This window comes from Xenopus tropicalis, chromosome 2 (assembly GCF_000004195.4).
Source record: "Xenopus tropicalis strain Nigerian chromosome 2, UCB_Xtro_10.0, whole genome shotgun sequence".
Classification (NCBI taxonomy): domain Eukaryota; kingdom Metazoa; phylum Chordata; class Amphibia; order Anura; family Pipidae; genus Xenopus; species Xenopus tropicalis.
In genome coordinates this window covers 90405412-90433403 of record NC_030678.2, presented here as the reverse complement: position 1 = coordinate 90433403, position 27992 = coordinate 90405412, and the positions used below count along the sequence as shown (strand labels likewise).

General features: G+C 39.8%; 1 protein-coding gene across 2 annotated transcripts; it reads right to left on the bottom strand.

Moving 5' to 3' along the window:
* Nucleotides 1-598: 598 nt before the first annotated feature.
* LOC100498594 (ornithine decarboxylase) lies at nucleotides 599-27195 on the bottom strand. 2 transcript variants are annotated; one of them, XM_031896929.1, is made up of 10 exons: nucleotides 27074-27195; nucleotides 24685-24846; nucleotides 18911-19071; nucleotides 16597-16770; nucleotides 15949-16121; nucleotides 14323-14457; nucleotides 12915-13080; nucleotides 4215-4362; nucleotides 2480-2586; nucleotides 599-1521 (listed from the first exon to the last, which is right to left on the bottom strand). In XM_031896929.1, the coding sequence occupies exons 1-10, from the start codon at nucleotides 27090-27092 to the stop codon at nucleotides 1243-1245; spliced, it is 1524 nt and encodes a 507-aa protein (XP_031752789.1). In that variant the 5' UTR covers nucleotides 27093-27195; the 3' UTR covers nucleotides 599-1242. The 2 variants fall into 2 exon arrangements, with proteins under 2 accessions (XP_031752789.1, XP_012813617.2); XM_012958163.3 differs by lacking the exon at nucleotides 24685-24846 and having other exon boundaries at nucleotides 27074-27193.
* Nucleotides 27196-27992: the final 797 nt, after the last annotated feature.

The following is a 27992-nucleotide window of genomic DNA, read 5'->3' as shown; positions in this document are numbered from 1 at the left end:
CAACAACAGGAAAAGACAGTGGCAATTGCCTCATGGCGGGAGTGAGTGGCCCTGGGAAAAGAGCACTCTGACCAGATTAAGACTGGGGACCAGATCCCTTCTCTGGGCCGCTGATCTTCCTACCCTAAAGCTTCCGAAGGTAACTATATTGTATGTGTGCTTAGGGGAGGGTGTTGGTCGGGCAGCACCTGGGGGTGTGTGGGGGTATGGTGGGCTGTGCACCCCCCAGTCTGACCGTGCCTCTGACCCAGGACAGTCACTACAGAAGGGACATTACAGATCCTACATTACAGATTCATGACCTATTGGTCATGCAGCCCTACTGCTACTCAGGCATTACATGGGTAAATCTTGCAAGGCTGTGGGGTGCTGAGCCAGGACACTACCTGCAAGAAGTTTATTTGTTCTCCCTGTGTCTGCATAGGTTTCCCCTGTGATAGGAACCTCAGATTGTAAGATACAGTGAGGCAGGGACTAAAGTGAATGATGTATATTCTTTGTAAAGCACTGCAGAATATGTCAGCGCTATATATAAGGTAATAATGAAACCATTCTGATATTTAACAACTTTACCACAGACAGAAAAGCAGAGAGTAGCAAAATATAGACCTTTAAAGAAATATCTGAGGGACCCCAGTGCAGAGATTGAAGAAGGAGGTCCTGCATGAAGGCTAAAGGTACACCTATATTTTTCTGATGGCAGAAAAGCACCAGGCATCTGTGGATGAGTTGATCCATCAATGTGGCAGAGAAAGTAAATGCTCTAAAGACGTAGAGGGTGTCAGCTTTTAATGCATAAATAACTCATTCCGTGGGGATTATGTAATATAAGTTTGCTACAGTTCTTATCACCTATAGTTACTAATTAAAAGGTACTATTTCATTGGTTACTAATAGTTAATGTACCTGGACAAACGCTGTGCTATTTATTACATATAGGAATGTTGTATGTTATAAGCCAAAATCTTAACCATTATATAAACTGAAAATCTATATTTTCGTAATGTTTTCAGACAAACAAATACAATATTTTTAGGAAGATTTTCTCACATTCAGCCCACTACTATTACTTTGCAAAACGAAAATAGCACAAGAACTGATAAAAGAAGCTTTAACCTAGTATTTTTTTATTTTTAAAATTACTACTTATTTGCAATGCCTAAATATTTTAAACAATTGCGTACTCTGCAGTCAAGCATTTAGTAAATAGCTCAGTAAAATAAATTGCTGGTTCTTATTGTATTACAAATTATTCTGAGGGTGATTCTGCAGTAACTTTTCTTTTTTTAGGATCTGTCCAACAGTCCACATTTTCCTGGTGAACACAAAATATATTTTGGGTGTAGAAAATGCATTGAAATTGGAAGTCATTGACATGGAGTAAGCCCCCATGTTTGGGAAAATGATCCAGTCTCCCATTTCCAATTCTGGGAGATCTATATCCTTCACAATTTTATCTTCACTTGCACATGTTGGTCCCCAAAGTATACTGGGAAAGAGCTCCTGTGCAGTGTCAAAGTCCTAAATGGAGAAAGATATACTATTTTAGAAACTGTGTAACAAGACCAAAACTTGTCTGTAGCTGTAGCTTATTAGTAAGAGATAACTGAACAAATACAGGGCAGTTATGTTGCACTACATATGGCTAGATGAAGAATGAGATTGTGTAGTTCAGGACATTGTTGTAGTTTATTGAATAAGTAAATAAATAATATAAGGGTTAAATGTGTGTTGGAATTTTAAAACAAAAGAAATGGAAATGTAAAATATGTATGCAGCTGATCTAGGTAAGCATCAGTTTTGTGGTTATTGCCTAAAAATTAAAAATTGTAAGCAACTTTCACAGGATTGCTGTTTTGTATACAAAGATGATGGAGTTGCTTTTAACGTTAGAAATGTGATGTTCTTCAGGTACAGGTTTGTTTAAATAAAAGGGATAATATTCGTCTATTCTAGTAACTCATAAAACCATTCCGTCTAAGAAGTAAGAACAATAAAAGCAAATATTTGATTTGATGTTGTCCTTACCCCCCTTTTCCCACCTTTACATTCTCTACCAAGGGCCACTAATTCATTAATAGCTATCACCTTGTTCCCTCCTTTTTTCCAATATATCCCCTTTTCCTTTCAGCACTAGGTCCCCCATGTGCCAATCTGTTTCCCTTCTGCTTTCCTGTTATGCAGCACACTCCCTAGTACCTGCTACCTGCCATAACCTTATTGCTAAGCTGTAAAGTCTAAGTGGGAGAGCAAGCTAGTATAACTCTGAAACAACTATATTTCATGCACCTCCACTGACACACTTTGCACCTTTTTTCTGTAATGATATTACAGAAAGTTAGGCCAATACATTTAAAAGAAAAAATGTTTCTGTATTCCCTCAGGCTTTAGGATACATAGCCCCTGACATTAGTAACCGCTGAGGGTGGCCCTGTTTATTTCTTTTTTAAAAGAAAGTAATTCTCATCAAATCATTTACCTTCCCTACAACTGGCCATGTCTCTTCCATTTGCATATAATTAAGAAAAAATGACCCAAAAATTCCATCATTTAGGACATAGGAGAATTGTCTTCTTTCCTCTCCATCTGCAAATAAGAGAAAACATTTAATGATCTATAGTGTAATAGTAGTCCTCGTGTAGTACTAGAGGCAAAAGAACCTTCTTTTCTCATTTTTTTCGTTTTCTAAAACTTTCATTAAAAATTTAGATTTTTTTTTTAAAAAAATGTATAAATTCATTTCCATGAATGTCTGATATTTATCAAAAAGTCTGAACTGAAAAAGCGGTGAATTATTTTACTTGTCACACGATAACGAGACACAAGACCTTTGTTGAACTGACGCACAAAAACTAGTGCCAGCAATCACAAAACCTCTAAAGTTTCAAAGCAAAGAAAGATCTTTCAGGAAAAGGGTAGGGAGATCTGCCACTGACTTCTACATGATCTCGACAAGTTTTACATGGCGTATTTTCAGATTCTAGTGCTAGAGAGACCACACTAAAAGTACTCCAATGAATAAGGCAAAGAAATTTAAGAAATTGATTTGCGGAATGGTTTATTACCCAACTGAGAAGAGTTCCAAAGGAACCAGGGTTTTTGTTTTTGTACTGGCTACATTGGAGCAAATGCCACTCTACAAGAAAAAATGATTTCCTGGCGCCTCCACTGTTGCATTGGGCCTATTTTATGCTTATTTAGCTTTGGAACTAGACACAAGCTGGGAATCCCCCCTTCCCAACCACTATCTGGTCCCCAAGCTATACAAGAATTATGCTCTAAAAAGTTATATATCTTTAGTGGGCACCCTTTCCCTGACACCCCCAGCAGTTATAAAGTCTTCTCTTTCTGCTTACATCAATAGAAGTAACTCTGAAGAATATAACACTACTTTTTGCAAGATTAAAACTAAATGCAATGCAGTCAGGAGTCATTTAAGGGGATTTTTATAAAATGTCATACCTCCCACCATTTAAAAAATGCAAAAAGGGACAAAAAGAAATGCTGTGTATAGCGCAACAAAAGTTTTGTTGATCACAACCATTTTTGTAACCACATGCACTAAATGCCACCCCTATTTTACAAAATTTGGCAGGTTATGTAAAGTTTGATCACATTTATGGGGATTTTGAGGTTTTGTTTTATCTTATTAGTTACAATTGTATCTATGTGCAGGTGTCAAGTATTCTGGGCTCTCTGACAAAAGCCTGCTTATCTAATTAAGGTTGAGAAACCTTGTATCTTTTTTAGCGTTCAGGGCAGGAGATCACAGGGAAACTTTTCATCAAGAATCAGGGACTGCGTGCTGAGCTGTTAAAATTGGGACTGTCCCATGAAAATTGTGACATTGTGACACCTTTAAAGTGTTGATGATTTTTTGTTAATTTGGGGTGTATCTGACATAATCACAAATAGTGAACCTCTCCCTGCTTTGAAATAAAAGCATATTGAAACATGCTCTCATGAAACTCTTTTTTTCCAAGCACCTTACCTTTGGGTCAAGCTAAAAGAGTTTGTGGTTCCTTTTTAAACATTTTTGCCTTAGTGTGATCAATGAGTATGCTGTATAATCACTCTCCTTACTATTGTGTTTTTGGTGTGTGCATCAGGTAACTGAAACAAAAACATAAACCTATCTAGCACAAATCCCAAATTATTTTTTATGGTCCCAGGCTGATGCATAATTACATAGCATAAAGAATCTTATTAAGGACCTTTCTTAGTCACCACCTTCTTAGTAACAATATTAAGAGCAGCTGTGAAAGCAGATGTCACATAAAATCTTCCAGGTTCTGCGATAATCTGAACATCCTCATTGCAGGGAAAGCTTTGGTCCAGAGATATGCGGATGACTTCTGCAAACTAAGAACAAAAAGGTTTAAACTTATGTAGGATGCAGTGAATCAACCAAACCCTTAACACCACGTGACTTTAAAATATTGGATAACAGAAGGTAACACATTTAGGTTAACATTAGGTTACTGATTCCATTTAGTATTTAGTATTCAGCCAAATCCAAAAATTATGAATTGAACTATGTTTCTGTTGTACAATTTCTTCAACGAATCTGTGAGAACCATGGGTTTTACAAATAACAAAAAAAAAAATGTTAAATATATCCTTAAATACTGCAGTCCTTATATCTTAGCTCATAGCCGATAGCATTTCAGAAATAAGATGTTCCTGTAGTAGTAAATACTAGCTGGCTTGTACCAAGGCTTCCTTTACTTTTGAAAAGATGAGAGTCTATTAAAATCAAATGTATCAAGGACATAAAAAGAAAAACTTATAGTCATAGGAGTGCAGTACACATTCTATTACAGTTATACTACACAATCAACTCATTAGAACATTTAAACTCTATTTTCTTTTCTTTTAAATACAATAGAATATGTGGTGTTTAGCAATTGTTTTTGCTTTTCTTAAAAACAAACACATCAACAAAGTACTCTCACTATACTTCAGCAACCTCATACAGAAGCCCAGAGCCAAAATGTATTTAACCTGGCCTTGGGGAAGTGTGGACATTTCAGGAACACATTTTGGACCTGAACAACAGAGAGTACACTGAGTTGGGCTAAGATTCCCATTACTCTTTACCCATACCCTCTTTGTGTAGATAGTAATTGTGTATTTATTTAAATTATTTATAGCTGTCAGGAGGTCTGGACTAGGATTTAACATAGGCCCTGGCATTACAAATACACAGAGGCCCAAACAGCCCCCACCAGCCTGCTAAATAGTTACTGCCTATGGCTTCATTTTCATCTAATAGCAGCCCTTTTGGCATTTGCCAGAATCCACAGATTGCCAATCCAGGCCTGGCTGTTAGCACACCATCTTCAAGCAGAGAGTTGAACAACAGTTAAAATAGGTTAGCAACAATATCCTACTGAGGAACATGCCCAGGGCTAGTTCTTGTGTAATTTACAATTGCTAATATCCGCATCACGCATAGTTATGCAAACAGGTTTTTTTGTGTAAATTTTAAATGACCCAAGCCAATTATTAGGAATAATACTGTTAGTGATTGTTTATATAACTGAGATTAGAATTATAAATAGTGAAGAAGCAGGATGTACTGCCAAGCTTGCATCTGCTGGTGTTGATTTAAAAGGTTCTTATGACTTTCCATCAGATGGTTGATGGTAATGTACAGGTATTGGATCTCTTATCCAGAAATCTATTATCCTGAAAGCCCATTCTAAGCAGGTAATTTCACTTTTTTTTCATTTTACTCTGTAAAAATAAAACAGTACCTTGTACTTGATTTCAACTAAAAGATCATTAATCAATACAGCGGGTTTGTTTGATGTTTAAATTATTTTTTAGTAGATTTAAGGCAGTGATCCCCAACCAGTGGGTCGTGAGCAACATGTTACTCCCCAACCCTTTGGCTGTTGCTCCCAGTGGCCTCAAAGCAGGTGCTTATTTTTGAATTTCTGTTTAGGAGGCAGGTTTTGGTTGCATTAAAACCAAATATAAGCCAAACAGAGCCTCCTGTAAGCTGCCAGTCCACATAGGGGCTGCCAAATTGCCATTCAGATCCTTTATTTGTAACTCCAGGAACTTTTTTTCATGCTTGTGTTGCTCTTCAGAACTTTTTCCATTTGAATTTGGCTCACTCGTATAAAAGGTTGGGGATCCCTGATTTAAGGTATGATAAACTACATTCCAGGTCCCAAGCATTCTGGATAATAGAGTCCAAGATAAATTATTTATTCATATTCCGGTATCTAGACTAAAACTGCATATTAATATTATTCATAAATTATTTCTTCCATAACCCTTTGCCTTAGGTCACTTAGTAAACCAGCATTAGGGTTAGGTTAATAAGTTACATAGTTACATAGTTACATAGGGTTGAAAAAAGACCTGTGTCCATCAAGTTCACCCCATGCAAGTAAACCCAGCACACCTAACCCACACCTACCAATCTATACACTCACATACATAAACTATAAATACAACCACTAGTACTAACTGTAGATATTAGTATCACAATAGCCTTGGATATTCTGATTGATCAAGAACTCATCCAGGCCCCTCTTAAAGGCATTAACAGAATCTGCCATTACCACCTCACTAGGAAGGGCATTCCATAACCTCACTGCCCTCACCGTGAAAAACCACCTACGCTGCTTCAAATGGAAGCTCCTTTCCTCTAATCTAAAGGGGTGACCTCTGGTGCGTTGATTGTTTTTATGGGAAAAAAGAACATCCCCCAACTGCCTATAATCCCCTCTAATGTACTTGTACAGAGTAATCATGTCCCCTCGCAAGCGCCTCTTTTCCAGAGAAAACAACCCCAACCTCGACAGTCTCACCTCATAGTTTAAATCTTCCATCCCCTTAACCAGTTTAGTTGCACGTCTCTGTACTTTCTCCAGCTCATTAATATCCTTCTTAAGGACTGGAGCCCAAAACTGCACTGCATACTCAAGGTGAGGCCTTACCAGGGACCTATAAAGGGGCAAAATTATGTTCTCATCCCTTGAGTCAATGCCCTTTTTTATACAAGACAGCACTTTATTTGCTTTAGTAGCCACAGAATGACACTGCCTGGCATTAGACAACTTGTTATCAACAAAAACCCCTAGATCCTTCTCCATTAAGGATGCCCCCAACACACTACCATTCAGTAGATAGTTTGCGTTTATATTATTTCTACCAAAGTGCATAACTTTGCACTTATCAACATTGAACCTCATTTTCCAGTTTGCTGCCCAGTTATCTAATTTTGTCAAATTGCTCTGCAAAGCGGCAGCATCCTGCATGGAACTTATAGTTTTGCACAATTTAGTGTCATCAGCAAAAATAGAAACAGTACTGTCTATGCCCACCTCCAGGTCATTAATAAACAAGTTAAACAGCAAAGGCCCAAGGACTGACCCCTGCGGTACTCCACTAACCACACTGGTCCAATTAGAAAATGTTCCATTTACAACCACTCTTTGTACTCTATCCTTCAGCCAGTTCTCTATCCAATTACAAATATTATGTTCTAGGCCAATATTCCTTAATTTGATCATTAACCTTCTGTGAGGTACTGTATCAAACGCTTTAGCAAAGTCCAAGTAGATGACATCAACTGCCATTCCAGCATCAAGGTTCCTACTCACCTCCTCATAAAAGGCAACTAAATTAGTCTGGCAAGATCTGTTACGCATAAAACCATGCTGGCACAAACTAATAGTATTGTGAACTGCAATGTATTCAAGTACCCTATCCCTTATTACCCCTTCCAAAAGTTTTCCTACTACTGATGTCAGACTAACAGGCCTATAGTTTTCAGGCTGAGAACGGGATCCCCTTTTAAATAACGGCACCACATTAGCAATCCGCCAGTCTCTTGGCACCATGCCAGACCTCAATGAATCCTGAAAAATTAAGTGAAGAGGTTTGGCAATCACAGCGCTCAGCTCATTTAATACCCTGGGATGAATCCCATCCGGCCCTGGACCTTTGTTTACCTTTACATGTTCAAGTCTCTTTTGAATTTTCTCCCGAGTGACCCATGCGTCAGTAGCTAAATTACTAGAACTGGGCATATTACAAGGGAAGCCTTCATTATCTGGCTCCTCAGATGTATAGACAGATGAAAAATAAGAGTTCAAAATTTCAGCTTTTTCCCCGTTTTCATCAACCAACGTACCCCCCCGTGATAATAAAGTTCCCACCCCTTCTTGCTTCATTTTTTTACTATTCACATAATTAAAAAATAATTTTGGATTCTTTTTACTCCTAGCTGCAATATCCCTTTCCATCTCTATTTTAGCTTGCCTGATAGCTTTTTTGCATGCTTTATTTGCTTCCTTGTACCTGATGAAAGTTTCCGCTGTCCCAGCTAACTTGAATGCCCTAAAAGCACGTTTTTTCTTACCAACCTCGACAATAACACTTTTATTCAGCCATAAAGGTTTCGCTTTGCGATGCCTCTCCTTGCTTACTAGGGGGATATACTGTTGTGTATACCTACAAAGCAATGTTTTAAAGATGTTCCATTTTCCTTCTGTGTCTAACCCCATGAAAAGCCTTTCCCAGTTGACACATTGCAGAGATGCCCTTATACTGGCAAAGTCTGCACGTCTAAAATTGAGTGTTTTAGTTACTCCCTTATAGCGCTGTCTCTGCAGCATTATCTCAAAGGAGACCATGTTGTGATCACTGTTCCCCAAATGCTCGCCCACACAAATGTTAGAGATAAGTTCATTATTATTAGAAATCACCAGGTCCAAAATAGCGTCATTCCTAGTGGGTTCTTGAACTGCCTGAAATAAAAAGTTGTCATTTAGCATATTTACAAACCTACTAGCTTTTTCTGACTTAGCCACCCCATTACTCCAGTCAATGTCCGGATAATTAAAGTCCCCCATAACAACAACTTGACCCAGTTTTGAAGCCTCCTCCATTTGCAACAATAGCTGGGCCTCATCCCCCTCATCTATACGGGGTGGTTTATAACATACACCAATGATCATTTTCTTTGTGACCTTCAGCCTTACTGAAATTTCTACCCAAAGAGATTCGACGTTTTCATTGGTAAAAGTGATGGAAAACCCATTTTTATACTGAAGCCAAGCCCAAGTACTTAAAAATCCACAAAAAAAAACATGCAAAAAGTTCAAAGGCTGCAATAGAGGAATAAATAACTAAAATAAAAGCTGATAAAAAAAGGGTCCCTGTCCACTCCCAGCCTAATGTCTGAATTATAAAAGTTCTAATTGCTTTAGCCAGAAGGCCTGGCCAAAAGAGCTAAGTGCAGCAGTGCCAAAGAAAATGTGCACAGTGCTGTCTGTTCACAGTGTGCCTATTCACATTGATTTTGGGCACTGCTGGGGGCCTAACATTTTGATATCCCATTAAACTAGCCTTTTCTTATCCATCATACCAACTGGATTTGCTATAATGCTGTAGAAAAGGGCCTTATACCCAGGGGTGTATGTCTAGAGCCGCCCTAGGCACCTGACCTAAATACGCCCCTACATCGTGCACGTGACGTCACACACACCAATATAGCAGTGACAGCAGAGGGGTTATCAAATGCAGGCCTGGATTTGTGAGAAGGCCACAAAGGCCCGGGCCTAGGGTGGCGCGATTTTAGTGGCGGCATGATGACCAGCCTCATTTGTTTTTTGCCAGAGCACTGGGGAAATAGGTGAACAGGAGATTTGTTTAATTCTCCTGCATGTAAATTCCTCAGTACTCCGGGTCCAGAGGAGAAGCGAAGGGGGCAATGGTGGAGTGGTAGAGGAGCGGGTAGGATTGCCACCTTTTGGCAACAATAATAATGGCTGGGATGAGGGCAGGATTGTGAGGGGACGTGACTGTAATGTGGGGCGTGGGGTTATGACTCAAATGGGGTAAAGTCGATTTGTCACCAGCCGGATCGCAGAAGACCTTCATGAGTAGAGCAGGCTTCTGAGGGATAGAGAGGACACTGGGTGAGGGGATTTGGGGCAGCTCAGAGGCATGGCTGGGGTGAAGAACTAGTCATTAAAAAGATTTACCGGCAATTTGTAGTACTTGCCCTGGTCTTGGCTAGTATTTTACCAGCTATACCAGTGCAACATTAGGGTGCAGTGTAAGGTGGCCAGCCTAGGGGCACGCAAACTGGAAATCAGGGGCTGATCAAATGTATGGTGGCACATAGGCATTTGTATTTAATTGCTTGTAATCTGGGTAATTTTGAGTATTTTGTATTTTTCATTCACTATTGGGCAATTTTATATCAATTATTATTAAATTACGTTTTAATTTCCTTCCACAAGCACCACAAGGTTTTAATAGTGTCTGAATGGCAGCAATTTAAATTTCCCCACTAAAAGTCAAAGATTGGCATCTGATTGGCAGTTGGTGGCTCCACCCACTTTTTCTGGTTGGTGGATGTGCCCACTTTTTCTAACCCTGAATACGTAGTCAGCCAGTGACTGACTGTGCAAAGTTTGGGAACCCTTACATAAATAGTGTGAGAAAGGCAGCATTTTAAATATAAACCAAAAAATTTCAATAGGTAAAGTCTGATTGGCTGTTGGTGGCTCCACCCACTCTTTAAAACCTAAAAATGCAGCCCCCTAGTGACCCTGGTGTTAATACTGTGAAAATGGCAGCAGGTTGAATTTCCCCGTTGAAAATCAATAGTTAAAATCTGATTGGCTGTTGGTGGCTCCACCCATTTTTTCTAACTCTGAACCACAGTTACCTGGTGACTAGCTCTGCAAAGTTTGGAGACCTTAGTTTTAATGTTTAAAGAATGGCAGCAGTTTAAATTTAAACATATTAAGTCTATAAGTGAAATCTGATTGGCTGTTGTTGGCCCCACCCACGTTTCTAAACTTGGAACATAGTCACCCAGTGACAAACTGTGCAAAGTTTGGGGACCCTGACATTAAACATGTGAGAATGGCAGCAGTTAAAATTTCCCCACTGAAAACAATGAAAGAAATGTGACTGACTGTGCAAAGTTTGGGAACCCTGGCATCAAACCAATAATATTCAATAGGTGGATGTTGGCTCCGCCCACTTTTCAAAACTAAAACTGTTGTCCCCTAGTGACCAACTGTGAAAAGTTTGGGGACCCTGGGGTTAATACTGTGAGAGTGGAAGCAGGTTGAATTTCCCCATTGAAAGTCAATAGGTAAAATCTGATTGGCTGTTGGTGGCTCCGCCCACCTTTTCTAACCTTGAACTGCAGTTACCTGGTGCCCAACCCTGCAAAGTTTGGGGACCCCGGTGTTATTACTGTGAGAATGGCAGCAGGTTGGATTTCTGCCAAGTCAATAGGTAAAATCTGATTGGCTGTTCACAGCTCCACCCACTTTTGGGCATCCAACAATCATAATATTTTAATTCAGACCCCATGACTATGTTATTCAAGTTTGGGGAGTGCAGCCTCAAAGCTGTAAGATTGGCAGCAGTTTCAATTTCCCCATTAAAGTCAATGGGTGACATTTGATTGGCTGTTGTTAGCCCCTTCCACTTTGGGTCATCCAACAAATGTCGCTGTTTCATTCGGGGTGACCCCATTATTATGTTATTCAAGTTTGGGGGGTGTAGCTTCAAAGCTGTAAGAGTGGCAGCAGTTTGAAAATCTTCCCTGTCAAAGTCAATGGGAAAATTGGGGTGTTCGGAGCGGCGCCACAAAAAGACAGGGGGCAGGATCGCTTAGAAAAGCACAAACAACCTGCTCCGCTATAGGGCGAAGAAGTATGGATAGTTTGGGTGTTGTACCCCTAAAACTGTAGGAGGAGTAGCGTTTAGAAAATGGGGGGAAGAAGAAGAAGAAGTGGAAGAATAAGCTAAAGTCGAAGAACAGTATGTTGGGGTTTTCATCCCAACACAATTAGAGGAATCAGAGTGGGCGGGAGCCAAGGACAGATTTTTAGCTCCATCCTGTCCAAAACCCAGTATTGTCATTGCTATTAATATGTGCCAAGAACACTGGGTTGTATACAACCCTCCCAACAATTTTTGTACTTGATCAACAATATGTTGAACGTGAGCATTTTATAGACAATATGAAACACTGGCCCTGACTTGCAATCTGTAGATTCTGGCAAATCCCAGAGGGCTAAATAACAACCTCTGTGTACCTGATCGCAAACCAGGGCCTGTTATGAATCTCAGTCCAGACCTGAACACACCTACCTTCTTACTGTTACATAGTCCATCACCACTAGTACTTGTCTAGGCCTCCTGCTATTGAGATTCCTTACTGAACTGAGGACAGTACCATCTTACATTCGTAAGGCATCTCTCAGATCTAATAAAACATGTAAATCCATCAGAGCCATTACAGGACTGATAACTGGCCAACTGGGCATCTCTAATTCCTCCATTATCCCAGCTACACGACACTGACAACAATAAATGAGCAGACTCTTTGATTTAAGTAAGTATTGCTTGATGTTACCAATTACACATTTAGGTCCACAATCTTACAGGTTACAACTCAAGTTCAGAGATTTGGGCTTTGTACTTTGTAAGTAGAATGGTTATTTCTAAATACTTTCCTTTTTTCTGTGATAAAATATGTATCGCAGTTATTTTAGTAACATGTGTTTCTGGTAAACTCTCAGGGTCGGACTGGGGTGACCAGGGCCCACCAGGGCTACCACCCCAGGGCCCCCCCACACCCCCCTAGGGGACCCCACTGCCTACACACACCCCACCCCTCAGCAGGGGAGTGCCGGCAGGGGTCAGCCTGGGTCTGCGGGGGTCACAATGGCCAGGGCCCACCAGGTTTTTCCCAGTGTCCTGCCTGCCCAGTCCAACCCTGGAAACTCTTTAATGTGTTTCAGATGATAATAATAATTTTTGTATAGAAAAACAGAAATTAAAGAAAACCTAACAAACAGCTCTACAGCACCTGCTACAGATACACTAATAGACCACTGTTCTTGAGTAAGTCTCACCTTCTCAAATGTTGGTCGGGACTCAGAGTCCCCAGGAAAACCCCCTCCAATATCCAGGAGTCTCATTTGATGTCCCAAGTTTTTCCCAATATCAAATACCTTTCTGGCATCTTCAATGGCTTTGTGAAAGGAATGAGTGTCCTTGCATCGAGAGCCAGTATGAAAACTGCAGTGGACAGAATAAAAGACATTTTACCTTCGTAATAAGCAAAAGGAAAGGAAATTTCTATCTTCCACAAATAATTTATGCACTAAACCATATATGTCAAACATAAGGCCCGGGGGCCAAATACGGCCCCCCTGGCTGTTTTATGTGGCCCTTGGTGAGTGTGTCTGACCATCCAGCCTGATCAATTTCCATTTTCCTCACATAGTAACTAAGACTAAGGGGTATATTTATCATGCTGTGTAAAAAGTGGAGTGAAGCATTACCAGTAATGTTGCCCAAGGCATCCAATCAGTAATCAGATTTCAACAGTAGCAAAGCATCTATTGGCTGCTATGAGCAACATCACCGGTAATGTCTTACTTCACTTTTTACACATTGTGATAAATATACCCCTTGGTATCTTACTAGCATATGAATAAAAAATTTGGTCCGCGACTTAGCCTGTGTTTTAGATTTCAGCCCCCTTATGTGATTGAGTTTGACACCCCTGCACTAAACAGTAGTATGGAAAAAGTCAGTTTCATGTAAAATGCTTAGGGTTATGTAATTAAAGGCACAATTTTTCTCAGGTGCAGTAACCCATAGCAACCAATAAAATATGTGGTTTCAAACAGGTAATCATTAAATGTCATCTGCTGATTGGTTGCTATGGGTATTGGGGAGGCAATTACATGTAAACATTAAAGGAATACTGTCATGGGAAAACATGCTTTTTTCAAAAGCCATCAGTTAATAGAGCTTCTCCAGCAGAATCCTACATTGAAATCTATTTTTCAAAAACACAAAGAGATTTTTATATATTTAATTTTGAATTTTCACAATCTGGGGGAGCTTGTGAGTGACAGGTGGCAGGGGGGTTAACACTAGGGGCAGGAAGGCTGCGTGTTGGGTCTTGGGTGTAGGGATGTTCCTCACCCCCTGGCCACCCCAGGTGTGGGCTAGGCCGACCAGGCACCATAGGAAACCCGGTCGGCCACATTGCCCCTGCAAAAAAAAACACCCCACATGTGTGCATGAAGCAGCTTTTTGCCACCTCTTAGTAACTTGCTAGAAGTGAGTTTATCAGCTGCCTTCCCATGGGCAATTGAGTGAATCACTGGTGGGAAGGCATAAAAACGATATACATTGCTTCGTTTTTATGAAGTTGCATGCAGTACAAATTTTATGTAACTGTACCACTATCATAATAAAATGTTACATGTTCCCAGAAACTCATTTTGTAATTTATTTAGTATATACCTCACACCAAATACATCCATGTTAAGGCTTTTTGCTTTCTTCAGAAGATTCTCACACTCACTGATGTAGACACCACAAATGCCACTGAGGGTGTGCCAAGGCTCTTTGTTGTCAGTTACAATTTGAAGAATCATCCTGCATAAAAAGGAAAGTGTCCACTGAAAAGCATATCATTCCAGTGCAATGGTGATCTTTCTGCAAAACTTCTTTTCCTTGTTTGGGCTGATCCAACATTCATTATTATTAATTCACAAAATTAAAAGATGGATATCAATGAAGAGCATATTATATATTTCCGTTCTTCTGCAGCAGAATGCAGAATCTCAAATGATATGGCCAATCAGATTGCCATATCTAGAAAGTGATACAAGATGGCCAGATTGCTCCCATTAATTATGTTATAGAAAGTTTAATATTTTAAAGGGGACCTGTCACCCAAACATAAGAAACTGTATAATAAAAGTAATTTTCAAATTAAACATTAAACCCAAAGCACGTGGATGCCCTGATAAGTTCGAGGTCATCTGGGGAGCATGACTTGAGGCAAATGAACCATACTAATTGTGTTTCAGACACTAGAAAGGAACCTCTAGTCAGTGACGTAATTGCTTTAATGTATTTATGTATGTATGTATATCTTTATTTATAAAGCGCTACTTATGTGTGCAGCGCTGTACAGTAGAAATGCTGACAACCCTGATATCTTCCCCCTCAGCTCACCCCTTTCTCTCCCTTCTATCTTCTTCCTCTTGTTTTCCAAAGGGGATACTCCCCCCTTAAAAATTCCAGCTGTTGATCATATATTGCCTTCCTCACCTTAGGCATAGAGGCAGGGCAGACAATAACTTTCACTTTCCATTCAGCACTCACATTCCCCCCCACCCTCCTCACCATCTAATTGTGTATCTAGTGCATGGATGTGTGCATCAGGTCCCCCATTCTGGCACATAAACAAGATTTTGAGGTGATACAAAGCTTGCCTCAATAACACAAAATGGTGCCTGCCTGCTTGCTGTGATTGTGTAATTTCAAGACTGAAGGAAACAAGGTTTATATTATTTAAATAGTGTAAGTAAGTTTATTTTGCTTGACAAACACAATAGAAAAGGTTTTGGAATGACAGGTCCCCTTTAATCTCTTTCTCCACTCAGCGTAAGAGGTAATGTTTATATATATATATATATATATATATCTATATCTCAAACTCAACAGTAGAAAGCACTCACAGCTACAGCATCAATCAGGTCAGTGATTTATTTCAGCATACCATCTATGCGTTTCGATCACCACAGGATCGTCATCAGGATGACGATCCTGTGGTGATCGAAACGCGTAGATGGTATGCTGAAATAAATCACTGACCTGATTGATGCTGTAGCTGTGAGTGCTTTCTACTGTTGAGTTTGATGCATTATTTTTGTCAGCACCCAGCCTGTGCCCGATACTGGTGAGTGCCGATTCTTTACAAGACTATATATATATATATATATAGATATATTATTTACATGAAGTAATTATAAAGCAGATATTTAAGCTGCTGATTTAGTGAGTTTGAGGTGATTCAGGTGTTACAGTTCACTCAAATTATTGAAAATTCAGCTCTGTGACATTTTTTTGGTTACTTACTCAGCCTGTGGGTAAGATGCTGCTAATTTTAAAAGTTCTGATTCACAATCAAAAGTCATTTTGCGCACACCATACTCTGCAGCATATCTGATATGAGATACCTGCTTACAGGGGTTGACAAAGACAATGTCAGCAGCTGGTACTCCCATCCTCAGCACCATATCTAACTCTGCCTGAAAAGAAAAACAAAGATGGGTAAGGTTACAGGCCAGAGCCATTTAGATGGCTTATTAAAGGGGTGGTTCACCTTTAGGTTTTTCTATTTTTTATAGTTTTTGAAATATTTGCCTTCATCTCCTGACTCTTTCCAGCTTTCAAATGGGGATCACTGTTGCTCTGTGAAGCTACAGTTTTATTGGTATTGTTACTTTTTATTACTTATCTTTCTATTTATGTCCTCTTCTATTTATATTCCTGTGTCTCTTTTAAACCACTGTCTGGTTGATAGGTTAAATTGAAACCTAGCAACCAGAAAGCTGCTGGCATTTCAAATTGGAGAGCTGCTGATCAAAAACTAAATAATTAAAATTCACAAATAAAAATGAAGACTAAATGCAAACTGCTTCAGGATAGCACTTTCTACATCATACTAAATGTTAAAGGTGAACAGCCCCTTTATTTAGCACACACTCTCACACATGATATTACCATACTACAACAAGCAAATCCTGTTCCCAAAAATGCCAGCATTTGGAGAACCGCCCTTGTACTGTTGCATTTCATTGCATAGAAAGGCTTTACTCGAGGTAGCCCTTTTGAGAACTGCCAGTATTTCTTTATTATGTCTCCAAGGTCTGCGACATAAAAGGCATCTTCATTTCCCTGGAAAGCAGAATTGTAACATAATTAGAAACCAGGTTTAATAAAGAAATAAACATAAATCGGGTAAATAAGCAAGTAGTGTTGCATATATTTGTATATCTGTATATTTTTATTTATATACTGCTACTTTTGTACTCAGCTCTGTATAGCAGAACTATAAATGAATAGAGCAAACAGTGGTCAATGTAGTAATAGATACAAATAAATGTACGATTTACGAAAATTCGCATTAAATACGAAAATTTCTGATGTGTGTTAATTTTGTAAAAAGTAGCTTAGTAAAGTAAGCTTTATCAGAAAGGTCTAAGTAAATACAGCCATAAGCACTCACAGAAACGCTGCACTGAGTTTTCTTTCAAAAGATACAGGATTTCTTGTCTGTTTGTTTTCCTCTGCCAAAGACACGCAGCTCTCTCCTCTCTCCTGCTCCCCCATCCCTCAAGAATGCTAAGAACTCACTCCCCCCCCTTAGGAATGTAGATTTGAGCCAATCAGCAGGAAGCTTCCTCATAGTCTTACAAATTGAACATGTACACCGGTCTTGGTGCAGGAGTGAGGCATTATGGGAATTTTTTCCTATGACAACAGAAAAGACCTTCCTCGCACGCCCTTAATTCTCCAGAAAAAACAAGCACCCGGTGCTCACTGCCAGAGGGATCGGCACCCTCCCAAAATTGCAATAGTGTCCGTAATGCAATGGCACTCAGGGCTACAAACGGGATAAACCCTTAATTCAAATTTTTATTGCGGTAGTGCACTACCGCAATAAAAATTTGAATTAAGGGTTTATCCCGTTTGTAGCCCTGAGTGCCATTGCATTACGGACACAATTTTTTCCTATATGGCTTCTGATCTTCTGAACAGGAAATATATGGGAAGACTTAAGGGCACTATTGACAGAACTTAAGGTATGCCTGCATTTTAAGATTAACTCTTTATTAGCCTTTCCTTCTCTTTTAATGTAAGTAATTTGCCATAAATCCATAGTCTATATTAAGTAATGTCTCTAGACCAGTGCTGTCCAACTGGCGGCCCGCGACCCCCCTCTGTGTGGCCCCCCACCTGTCTGGCTGCTTTGATGGCTTACCTTTGAGTAAGCATTAAATGGTATCAGTACTGAGATTAACTGGCCCCCTGCATGGTTCTCACCTCAGATTCAGGCTGTAATCCCTCTGTATTGTTTAAAATTGTAATCCCCTGTGTTTTTCACACCTTTTAATACCTGCATTGTTCACCCCCTGCAGTGTTCACACCTCAGGCTCAGACTGTAATCACTCCCATTGTTTACTTCTTCACACCTCAGACATAGGTACTGTAGGCAGAGTATGGCACACACAGGCAGCATAGGGCAGGTAGAGTATGGCACACACAGGCAGCATAGGTCAGGGAGGGTATGGCACACACAGGAAGGGTAGGGCAGGCAGAGTATGGCACACACAGTCAGGGTAGGGCAGGCAGAGTATGGCACACACAGGCAGGGTAGGGCAGGCAGAGTATGGCACACAGAGACAGCATAGGGAAGGCAGAGTATGGCACACAGAGGCAGGGTAGGACAGCCAGAGTATGGCACACACAGACAGCATAGGACAGGCAGAGTGCTGCCTGTGTGTGCCATACTCTGCTTGCCCTATGCTGCTTGTGGGAGGTGAACTTGGCAGGGGTTTGTTGTGGGAGTTTGTTAGCAGTTGGAAATAGCCATTAAATAGTCCCAAAGGTGTGTAATTATGTACTGGGGGTTGCTCTGCTATCCACAGGGGAGGAGGAGGCATATGGAATTTAAGGGTATATCTTAATATGACATAATTCTTTCACATATGAATGATGGTTGATATCCCCACAGTAAGGACCAAGCATTTGGGATTTTGCTGTGCTACCACCATTGTGATAAAATAGGTGTGGTTTGAAGTGGGTGTGATTTCAAAAAGGGGAGTGGTCAAAACTGGCTTCCATTAGCGGCCCTCCACCATGTATGCTAGAGAAATTCCGGCCCTCGGCACCGTAGAAGTTGGACAGCACTGCTCTAGACTATTTAAAGTTTTAATAAACTGCCTTAATTTTAAGAAACTGTTGTGGATTTCGCAAGCTTACACTAGCTGCTAGGCACTGCAACAGTATTGTTGGCTGGTGTACTTATACTTACTGATGCTGAATTACTGATGGATTTCTGCTTCACAAACTGCTGTACTGACATTCCCTTGTCCAGTATGGTCATATTCATCCCAGCTAGAAAAGTGCAAGTATGCAATTCAGAAATGTCCATTGTCCTGTCTCTATCTCTTTCCTGTAGGTGACAGGCGTTACCTATTTGGAACACACCAAACCACAAATAAAAAGGCTTTAAAATGTTGGAACTAGCTAGAAATAAATGTGCACAATTAGTAAAAACAAAGAACAGAACTATTGTTTCACAATTAATATTAAAATCTCACGTTTCAATAGCAAAAAAAATCCAATGATAAAACAAATTGCAAGTTTCCTTTCAGATTTGCTAATCTTATTTGAAGCTTGGTAGATTAATGTTCCACCTTGTAGGACTGAATAATACGCATTCCTGTGGCACTCACTTCAAGCCATCAGGTGTTTCTTAGCCCCATTACTAACAAAATGCTCCTGGGTAGATTTTATTGGTAAACTAGGCCAAAGGAATATGTGCCATTCCTCTATTACAATACTACTTCTAAATTATTATGTAAGGCTTCCAGAATGCAAAGGGCTACTGGCCATTATGGGTTCTAGCGAGAGGTGAAACTCCTTGAACTCACCTGTGGGAAGGTCAGATGTTGTATTGTGCTGTATAAATATTGTTTTTCTTTCATTTTTATGAAAAACTATTACTTAGGTGATATTATTGTAGCAACTTTGTTGTGTATCTGTATACTTAACACAGGATAACCTTTTCCCATTCAGGTTACCTAGAATCTGCTTGTAATGGGGCTATCCGTGGCTGATAGACCCCCATCAAAGGGTATGAAATAGGCCTTTGCTGTAAGAAGTAGACATTTCACGCTGTGGTGCGTTGAACCAAGGCAGCCTTTATTGAACAGCTCTTTACAGGGATGACAGATTGCAGACCAGAGCATCGGAAGCTGGACTCAGAGTATATCAGTACACTAATAAACACCTCTCCAGAGGATCCTCACACATCCTCATTCACATTCCCTCTCCAGAAGCTTCCAGTGTCACTGTCATGTGGAAATGCACCAGCCAAGTGCAATTAGCCATTGAGCTTCTCCCCAAGCTGTCTACAGCTCCCATTGGTTCCCACTAACCTACCTCTGAAAGCTCCAATCCTTAACTGGAGCACAGTCGCCTAGGGCTCTGTCCTTGCTGGCTAACCTGGCTATCTCACTCCTAAAGTGAGCTGATAGCAACCTTCCACTAACCCTCCTTCTAGCCCTCACAGGATATAGCGCCCAAACTTGGTCTGGCTCTGCGGTCTCTTGTTCTTTGATGTAGATGTTCTTAGGCCAAAGAAAGTTTCTGGCGCCTGCACTTCCTGTGAGATTAGAGCTTACCACAGACAAATTCCCCCACTTTCTATTCATTTTAGGATTTTCAGAAGTTGTATTATCAATGGATGCCCTGATTTCTTTCATTCAGGCCAGGGAAAACAGGACAAGTGTCGCTCACTTAATTTTACTGGATACTGTATATCATGACCTGGATGAATGAGAATTTTCATAGACAGGTGTAGGCCAGGTTTCATTCTGTGCATTGCTTTTTTTTACTGGGGGGAAGGGGGTGTTATCTATGGGGTGCCGTTTGTCCAAAGTACATTTTGTCTACATAAATACATTCTATAAACAAAGGACAATCCCCAGGACACAGAATAAATGTGTGGCCATATACACTGGTTACAAATATACAAAAGACATAGTTCTCCGAAAATAATCAATTTTATGCACAAAAGAATATAATTATATTACAAACAAGTTTTTTACAGAATGAATTATGTAAAACAAAACTTTGCACAAAATATATAATGGTGTAACTGACTAGCATATTCCAAGCTAGATTTTATGACAAAATAGATGCTTGTTACAAAAAGGAAGATTCTATAGCACAAAAATCATTCTATCAACAAAATGAATACTCAGTTCCACAAAACTGATAAAATATCCATTCTGTGAAACAACACTGTCAGTGAAATTACTGAACCAATAGGAAGCAAGTATATTCATTATCCAATAACATGCAAGTTTTAACTGAAGTCCATGTACTGGTCACACACACACACACACACACACACACACACACACACACACACACACACACACACACACACACACACACACACACACACACACACACACACACACACACACACACACACACACACACACACACACACACACACACACACACACACACACACACACACACACACACACACACACACACACACACACACACACACACACACACACACACACACACACACACACACACACACACACACACACACACACACACACACACACACACACACACAAGGATTTGTTTGTAGGATTTATTTAACAAGGTAAAAAACTGCCAGCTCTGCCCCACATGGCTGCACCATCCCCAGTGTATAGATGTGTGGCCTGATATAGAGACGCCCTCTAATGGCTGCTGTGCTGCATAGCAATAACCATTAACAAAGAACAAACACTCTTAAAAGGGCAGCTGTTAAACTCTACAGGTTCATAAATGGAATGTCTTACAGGTGGATGAGAACTATAAGTGTGAAGACACACCGAGCTAATAGTAGCAGCTACTTTTTCATGGCTACTAAACACCAGAAAATCCCCTGCCATAGACAATACTGAGAATTGCCTCTGCTAAAACACATGTTGAGACAGTTATGAGTAAATGATCAGCATTGTCTGTTTTAGTAGCCATTACAAGTAGCTGCTACTAGTAGCTCTGTGTGTCTTCACCCTAATTCTGTACTGATTCTGTGGCACAAACTGATCTAATGATGTTTCTCTGGATTGTGCAGCTAAAAATGAATCGAGAATAAAGCATTTTAAAACATAAATATAATACCTTCAGGTAAGTATAATAGGCCTAATTATGATTGCCCCCCCCCCCCTTTTTTTTTTTGTAAAAAGATTCTTGCTCAAGCTAAGGGAGTGGGAGTAGGACCCTGAGGGGAAAATGGGAAAATTGGTGACATGGAGGGGGTGGGACAGCAATGTAAGGGGAGGAGGAGGAGGAGGGACCAGTGATATAGGTGGGCAGGCTGGGGGCGGAGCCACAGAAACCCTGTGTATGGGCAATAACAACCTGGCTTGATTAGGGATTTTGGGCAGGTTAAGGGTAGGCTGGAGAATGACCGGTAGACTGGTAAATTCCCAATACTGGCCCCGGCCTTGCCTGGTATTTACTAGCTAGACTGGCAAATTACTGGCCGGGTAGGAACCCTACCCCTGACAAGTCAATAAAACACAGGATATAAATAGCATTATTTCAAATAAACTCTAACATTAGCAGAATAACCACTCATGTGGGGGCCCCTTGATATAGTACAATATACAGATATTTATGGTAGCAGTGTAACTCAGTATATGTGAGACACTTACACCAGTGAGTAGAGCACAAACCCATAAAACATAAGCTCCTCCCCCCAAGGATACCAGCTGACTCATATCGTTACACTGCAATATAAGCTCCTCCCCCCAAGGATACCAGCTGACTCATATCTTTACACTGCAATATGAAGTTGCACAAGTTTGTATAATTCCCCCACTGTAGTAGTGGCCCTAATAAGCTTTGTAGGTGATTGTTAGGCTCCAATGTCTGCCCTCCTCCTAGCTGTAATATTGCAGCATTTAGCACTCTATTAATAATGTGCTTAGCTATAGTTCAACTACTACATAATATGATGCAGACAGGCTGGTTGTACAGTATGATGTGTAGGCCTTATGAGCAGTATCCTAGTTAGCTACAGTTTAACTACAACATAAATGAGTACTATGTGCAAACAAAAGGGATCAGTTACATATTGGTACTTCAGGAGGATCATCAATTATTTATATGATGTATTATGTGTGTGCGTGGTGTTGCACTGGGGTGTCCAGGGTCCAGCAGGGCTGCCCCCCCAGGAGCCCCCCACCTCAGTTGCTAACTTCTCCCCTGCTGCCAGCCTTCACCCCCACCCTGTGTGTAATGCACACTGCGTACCCCCTTCTTCCTCCTTGCAGCCACTATTGGGGTTGGGGGTGGTGCGCCCACTGGGATTTTTTTTTCCCTGTGGCTACATAGTGTAGTAATTGAACTATGGATAAGTAAATTATTAAGAGACTGCTGTAAGCTAACTAGTACAATATGTATGTATGTAGCGTGTGTGTGTGTGTGTGTGTGTGTGTGTGAACACTTTATAGACAAATTAAAACAGTGGGCAGATCAGTAAATTGACTCCAGTTAAAACCTGCATATTATTGGATAATGAATATGCTTGTTTCCTATTGGTTCATGAATTTGATTGACAGTGTTGTTTTACAGAACGGATATTTTATCAGTTTTGTGGAACTGTGTATTCATTTTGTTGATAGAATGATTTCTGTGCTATAGAATATTGCTTTCTGTGACACGCATCTATTTTGTCATGAAAATCTAGCTGAAATATGCTAGCCAGTTACACCATTATATATTTTGTCAAAGTTTTGTTTTACATTATTCATTCTGTAAGCAACTTTACACATAACTTTTTTTTGTATGGATGTTATACATTTGTGAGACAGAAAGCTTGTTAAAATTTAAAGAATGGAGTTTGTAATATAATAATATCCTTTTGTGCACAAAATTGATTTTATTCTCATTCTTCACTAGAAATATATCTTTTGTATATTTTTTACCAGTGTTTATATCCACACTTTAATTCTGTCTACTGGGGATTGCTTTTTGTATATAGAATGTATTTTTATAGACAAAATGTACTTTGGACAAACAGCACCCCATAGTTATCTGCCCAGATATTTTGTAATAATGTAAATATACATATATACATTTAAAGGTGTCCTGCATTTTTTTCTGAGTTAATAAAGCCATGACCTTTTTTTCTATCCATAACTTTGGTGTGTGGTATATTTATTTTATTTTTTTTTAATTTATGATTGATTCATACTTATATTATTAGTTGGTGACTAGTAGGAGTTAGACAATAAACCCTGATGGGGGTTTATTTGCATACCTCCTAACAATCTTGCCTTGAAAACCAGGAAGGTTTTCTTCTATGAGCCAATCTGCCCAAACATACCCTTGCTCCACTCTTACTTTTCAAGTCTGTGAATCAAGGCTTTGCTGTCTAAATAGAGACAACTGGCAAGTATGTGTTTTTACACAGCAAATTAAGATTCTTTAATAAATAAACAAATTGTTAATGAGGGACCAAAGGAATAGAAGAAAAGGTGAGCTTTGCCTTTAATATCTCTGCAGTGGGAGACTTAAGGTGGTCATACACGTAGCAATTTCTATCTTTTGTGCAACTATCATTCCCAAGCCTTCACTGACATTCAGGGCTGAATCATCAGATAAGGAGGTAGAAACAATAGAAATTCTATCTCCACCTGCCGATTCAGCCCTGAACGTAGATTTTGCTCAGGCACCTTCAATGGCGCCCAATCAAAATCTTTTAACCTGGCCAATCAATGAGTCAACCGATATCCGCAGCCTTTTGCAATATTGGTTGCCCCTTTGAGAAGCCATACACGCACTGAATATCGCATGAAATGAGGTTTTGTACAATATTATCGGTGCATGTATTGCCAGCTTTAAGCCAGGGGAGGTGTTTTCTCTGTTCAGAGAACAAGGCTGGACTAGAGTGTGCGAGGCCCACTGGGATTGCTATCCCAGGGTCCCCCACACTACCATGCCTGCCCACTCACCTACTGCCAGCCCCTACCCCCCCCCCAGCATGCACCTTATACTTACTTTTGCTGTGATCTGGTGAGGGAGCACAGCAGGGGAGCAATGGGGGGACAGAAGGCAGGGATTGGGTCTGGGTTGGCGGGGCCCAAAAAGGTCGAGGCCACTGGGTTTGTTCTTGGTGTTCCGCCGGGATTTTCCTGGTGTCCTGCCAGTCCAGTCCCAACCCTGTCAGAAAATCTTTATTTTAGGTCCTAGCAGAAGGAGCATTTTGAAAGTTCTTTTTAAATAACTTCCTTAAAGGAAAACTTTGCACTGAAACAATGTAGGTCTGTATAGAAAAACATCACAACACAGTATGGGCCTGATTCACTAAAGGGCGATAAAACGTGCGCTATTTTTAGTGTGCGCTAAAATTTTTACCGCGTTTTAATTTTGTCGATTTTTCGCACGATTCACTATAAGCATACTTGTGCTTTTTTACGAGCGATATTGCATGCGTTATTTAGACTATTTCAATGCGGTATTTGCCGGTACATGCGCTAAATTACGCGAATAGTCGCCGCATATGAATGGTAGCATAGAAATAGTGTATAAAAATTGTCGCTGCATATAAATGGTGTATATAAATATTAGCCACATATAAATGGTAGCATATAAATGGTAGCATATAAATAGTAGATGCTTATAAATAGTAGCCGCTAGTGATGAGCAAATGTGTTCTGGTTTCTTTAGTGAAAAATTAGCAAATCTTTCGAAAGATCCACGAAACGGCAAAAATGTTGTGCGGGCAAAAAAATTGTTGCCCGTGACTATTATTATCAATTTTTGGATGTGCGGTGAATTTTTGCGTGGCGGATTTTTTCATGCGTTTTGCCATTGGCGGATTGTTTTGCGAAACGCATGAAAAAATCAGCCGCGAAAAAATTCAACGCACGTCATAAAATTCGCTGCGAATCCATGCCTGGCGAAACATTTAATCACTTGCAGCCAAATATAAATAGTTGCGCAAATGAACGCACGCCATGTTAGCCATACACGCCAATACTTGCAGAAGATTACTGTATTAAAAATGAACATTTCGCTGCAAACTGGCGGCTGCGTCACTCTAGGGGAAACACATACTTGAATAAATAACACTGTAAGTCCATATTTTATTGCAAAAAATAATTTACTGTACTTTTGTATAATTTTTCGCCTGCCTGTAGTAGGTGTTAATTTTCGCATAGCCGAATGCGATATTTAGCGCGCAAAATTTATAGTGAATCATGCGATCGTATTCTTTTCAGCACGGAAATTAACGCATGCGGTAAAACTAGCGCAAGAAATAACCCATGCGAAAATGGCGATTTATCGCACGCGATAATACTATGGTGAATCGCGCACAAATTTTTTACCGCAAAAAAGCATGCGATAATTTTTATCTCACTTTAGTGAATCAGGCCCTATGTCTTGACAGGTGATCTCTGAGGGAGCACACAGCCTAAAATGGTGGGTCAAGGGAAAAATGTAAATGGGTAATGTTAATGGATATATATATATTTCAATTTGGTGAGATACTTTAACAGGCCACTTCATATGATATAAAATATCATAAGTAAATAAATATCAAAAGTATTCATTCTGGGGGTATAATTTTATGTAAAACTAAAGAAGGTCATGCTTGCTTTTAGGTCTGTCTAAATAATTAGTATTCCGTCATGAAGAATATTTGTATATACAACAGTGACCTACAACACTCCAAATGTAAAATAAAATCTTTGTATGACATTTAAAGAGTAAATTATATTAAAAAGCAAGCTGTTAAATTTTATTATGAAAAGTCAGAAACAATTCAGTGTTTGTCATAACAACTTCCAAATCTGTATACAGGTATGGGATCTGTTATTCGCAAACCCATTATCCAGAAAGTTCTGAATTATGTAAAGGCCATCTCCCTCAATTTCAATCAAATAATTCACATTTTTAAAAATTATTTCTTTTTTCTCTGTAATAAAAAAACAGTACCTTGTACTTCATCCCATCTATGATCTAATTAATCTTTATTATTTTGCTGGATCTCAACTTAAAGAAATAAAAAGATGTAAGAATTTCTGCACAAAGAAGCATTTAATGGAGAGTGCCTGTGTTTCTCTAACAGGTAAGGTATATTTGCTCAATTTTTGCAGCTGAGCTAAAACAGAGCACCTCTGCATAGCATGTTCTGATTACACAGTTCTTCCAGTAAAAAGGGACTAACAAAGCCAATATTCAATTCATTTTTAGTAGACTTAAGGTGTAGAGATTCAAATTACCGAAAGTCTCCTTATCCAGAAAATCCTAGGTCCTGAGCATTCTGGATAAAAAGTCCCATACATGTACTTTATTTTATACAGTAAAATAATACTGTGATATTAGCCCTTACCCAACAAAAACATCTCATAACTATATGAAATAAGGACATTGGTATACATACAGTGAAGGTTCCTTTCCATTTGCTAGAGATGAATTCTTTACACAAAGGAATAGAAACAACAGCTGACTACAAAACTGTTGAAACATACCAAGCAGACATACTGAAGTAAATGTATATATATATATATATATATAAAGTCATACATGAAAGGCAGTGCAATATCTGGCCAATCAGCTTGAAGTAACCTAAAATCTACATATTGCGTTGAGGCGGCAGAAGTTGGAAGATTCTAAGGTCACATAACATTGTGCAAATAAGAAAAGAATTTGCTTCGAGGAAAAAGCATTAACATGCACTATCTTTGTTTGTACATTATAATAATGTTTCTGAGCCAGGTACTATCCAGTTGCATGCTGTTTCTGAAATGGCTCCACACTTGATTCCAACTTATTGTGATACTTTATTTGTTCCATTATGTACTAATGAGTTTCATTTCTGTTTGTCCCTGGGGTCCCAAGGCCCCCCAAGGGAGAGGGTACTGTTACGTAGTCCAGGGTTTGGCAGTGCAACTCCATCACCAGCGATGATTGATTCCTAAAAAATCCTGGACGTGAAATTATTGTGCCTAAATACCGCTGATGCCATTGCTTTTTGCCAGTTCTTAATGCTTAGTCCTGCTGGTCACTCTAACAGTGGTAGGTGCCTTGTTACTGGCATTATCCGTGTCTGTCTGACTTTGTTTGAACCCTTCCAGATCTGCCGTGCACAGGCTACACAATTAGATAGAGACATCTAGGAAGTACTGAACGGAAAGTAATTGTCTGCCACGCCTCTATGGCTAAGCCTAAGGTACAGAGGCAGGGCATAAATCAGCAAGAATCAGCTTCAGTCACACACCAGAATGCAGTCTTTAAAAGCTCAACCTTTATTCATTTTCTTAAAAGCAGTGCGCCTGATGCAGTACGCCTGTGGCAGAGCA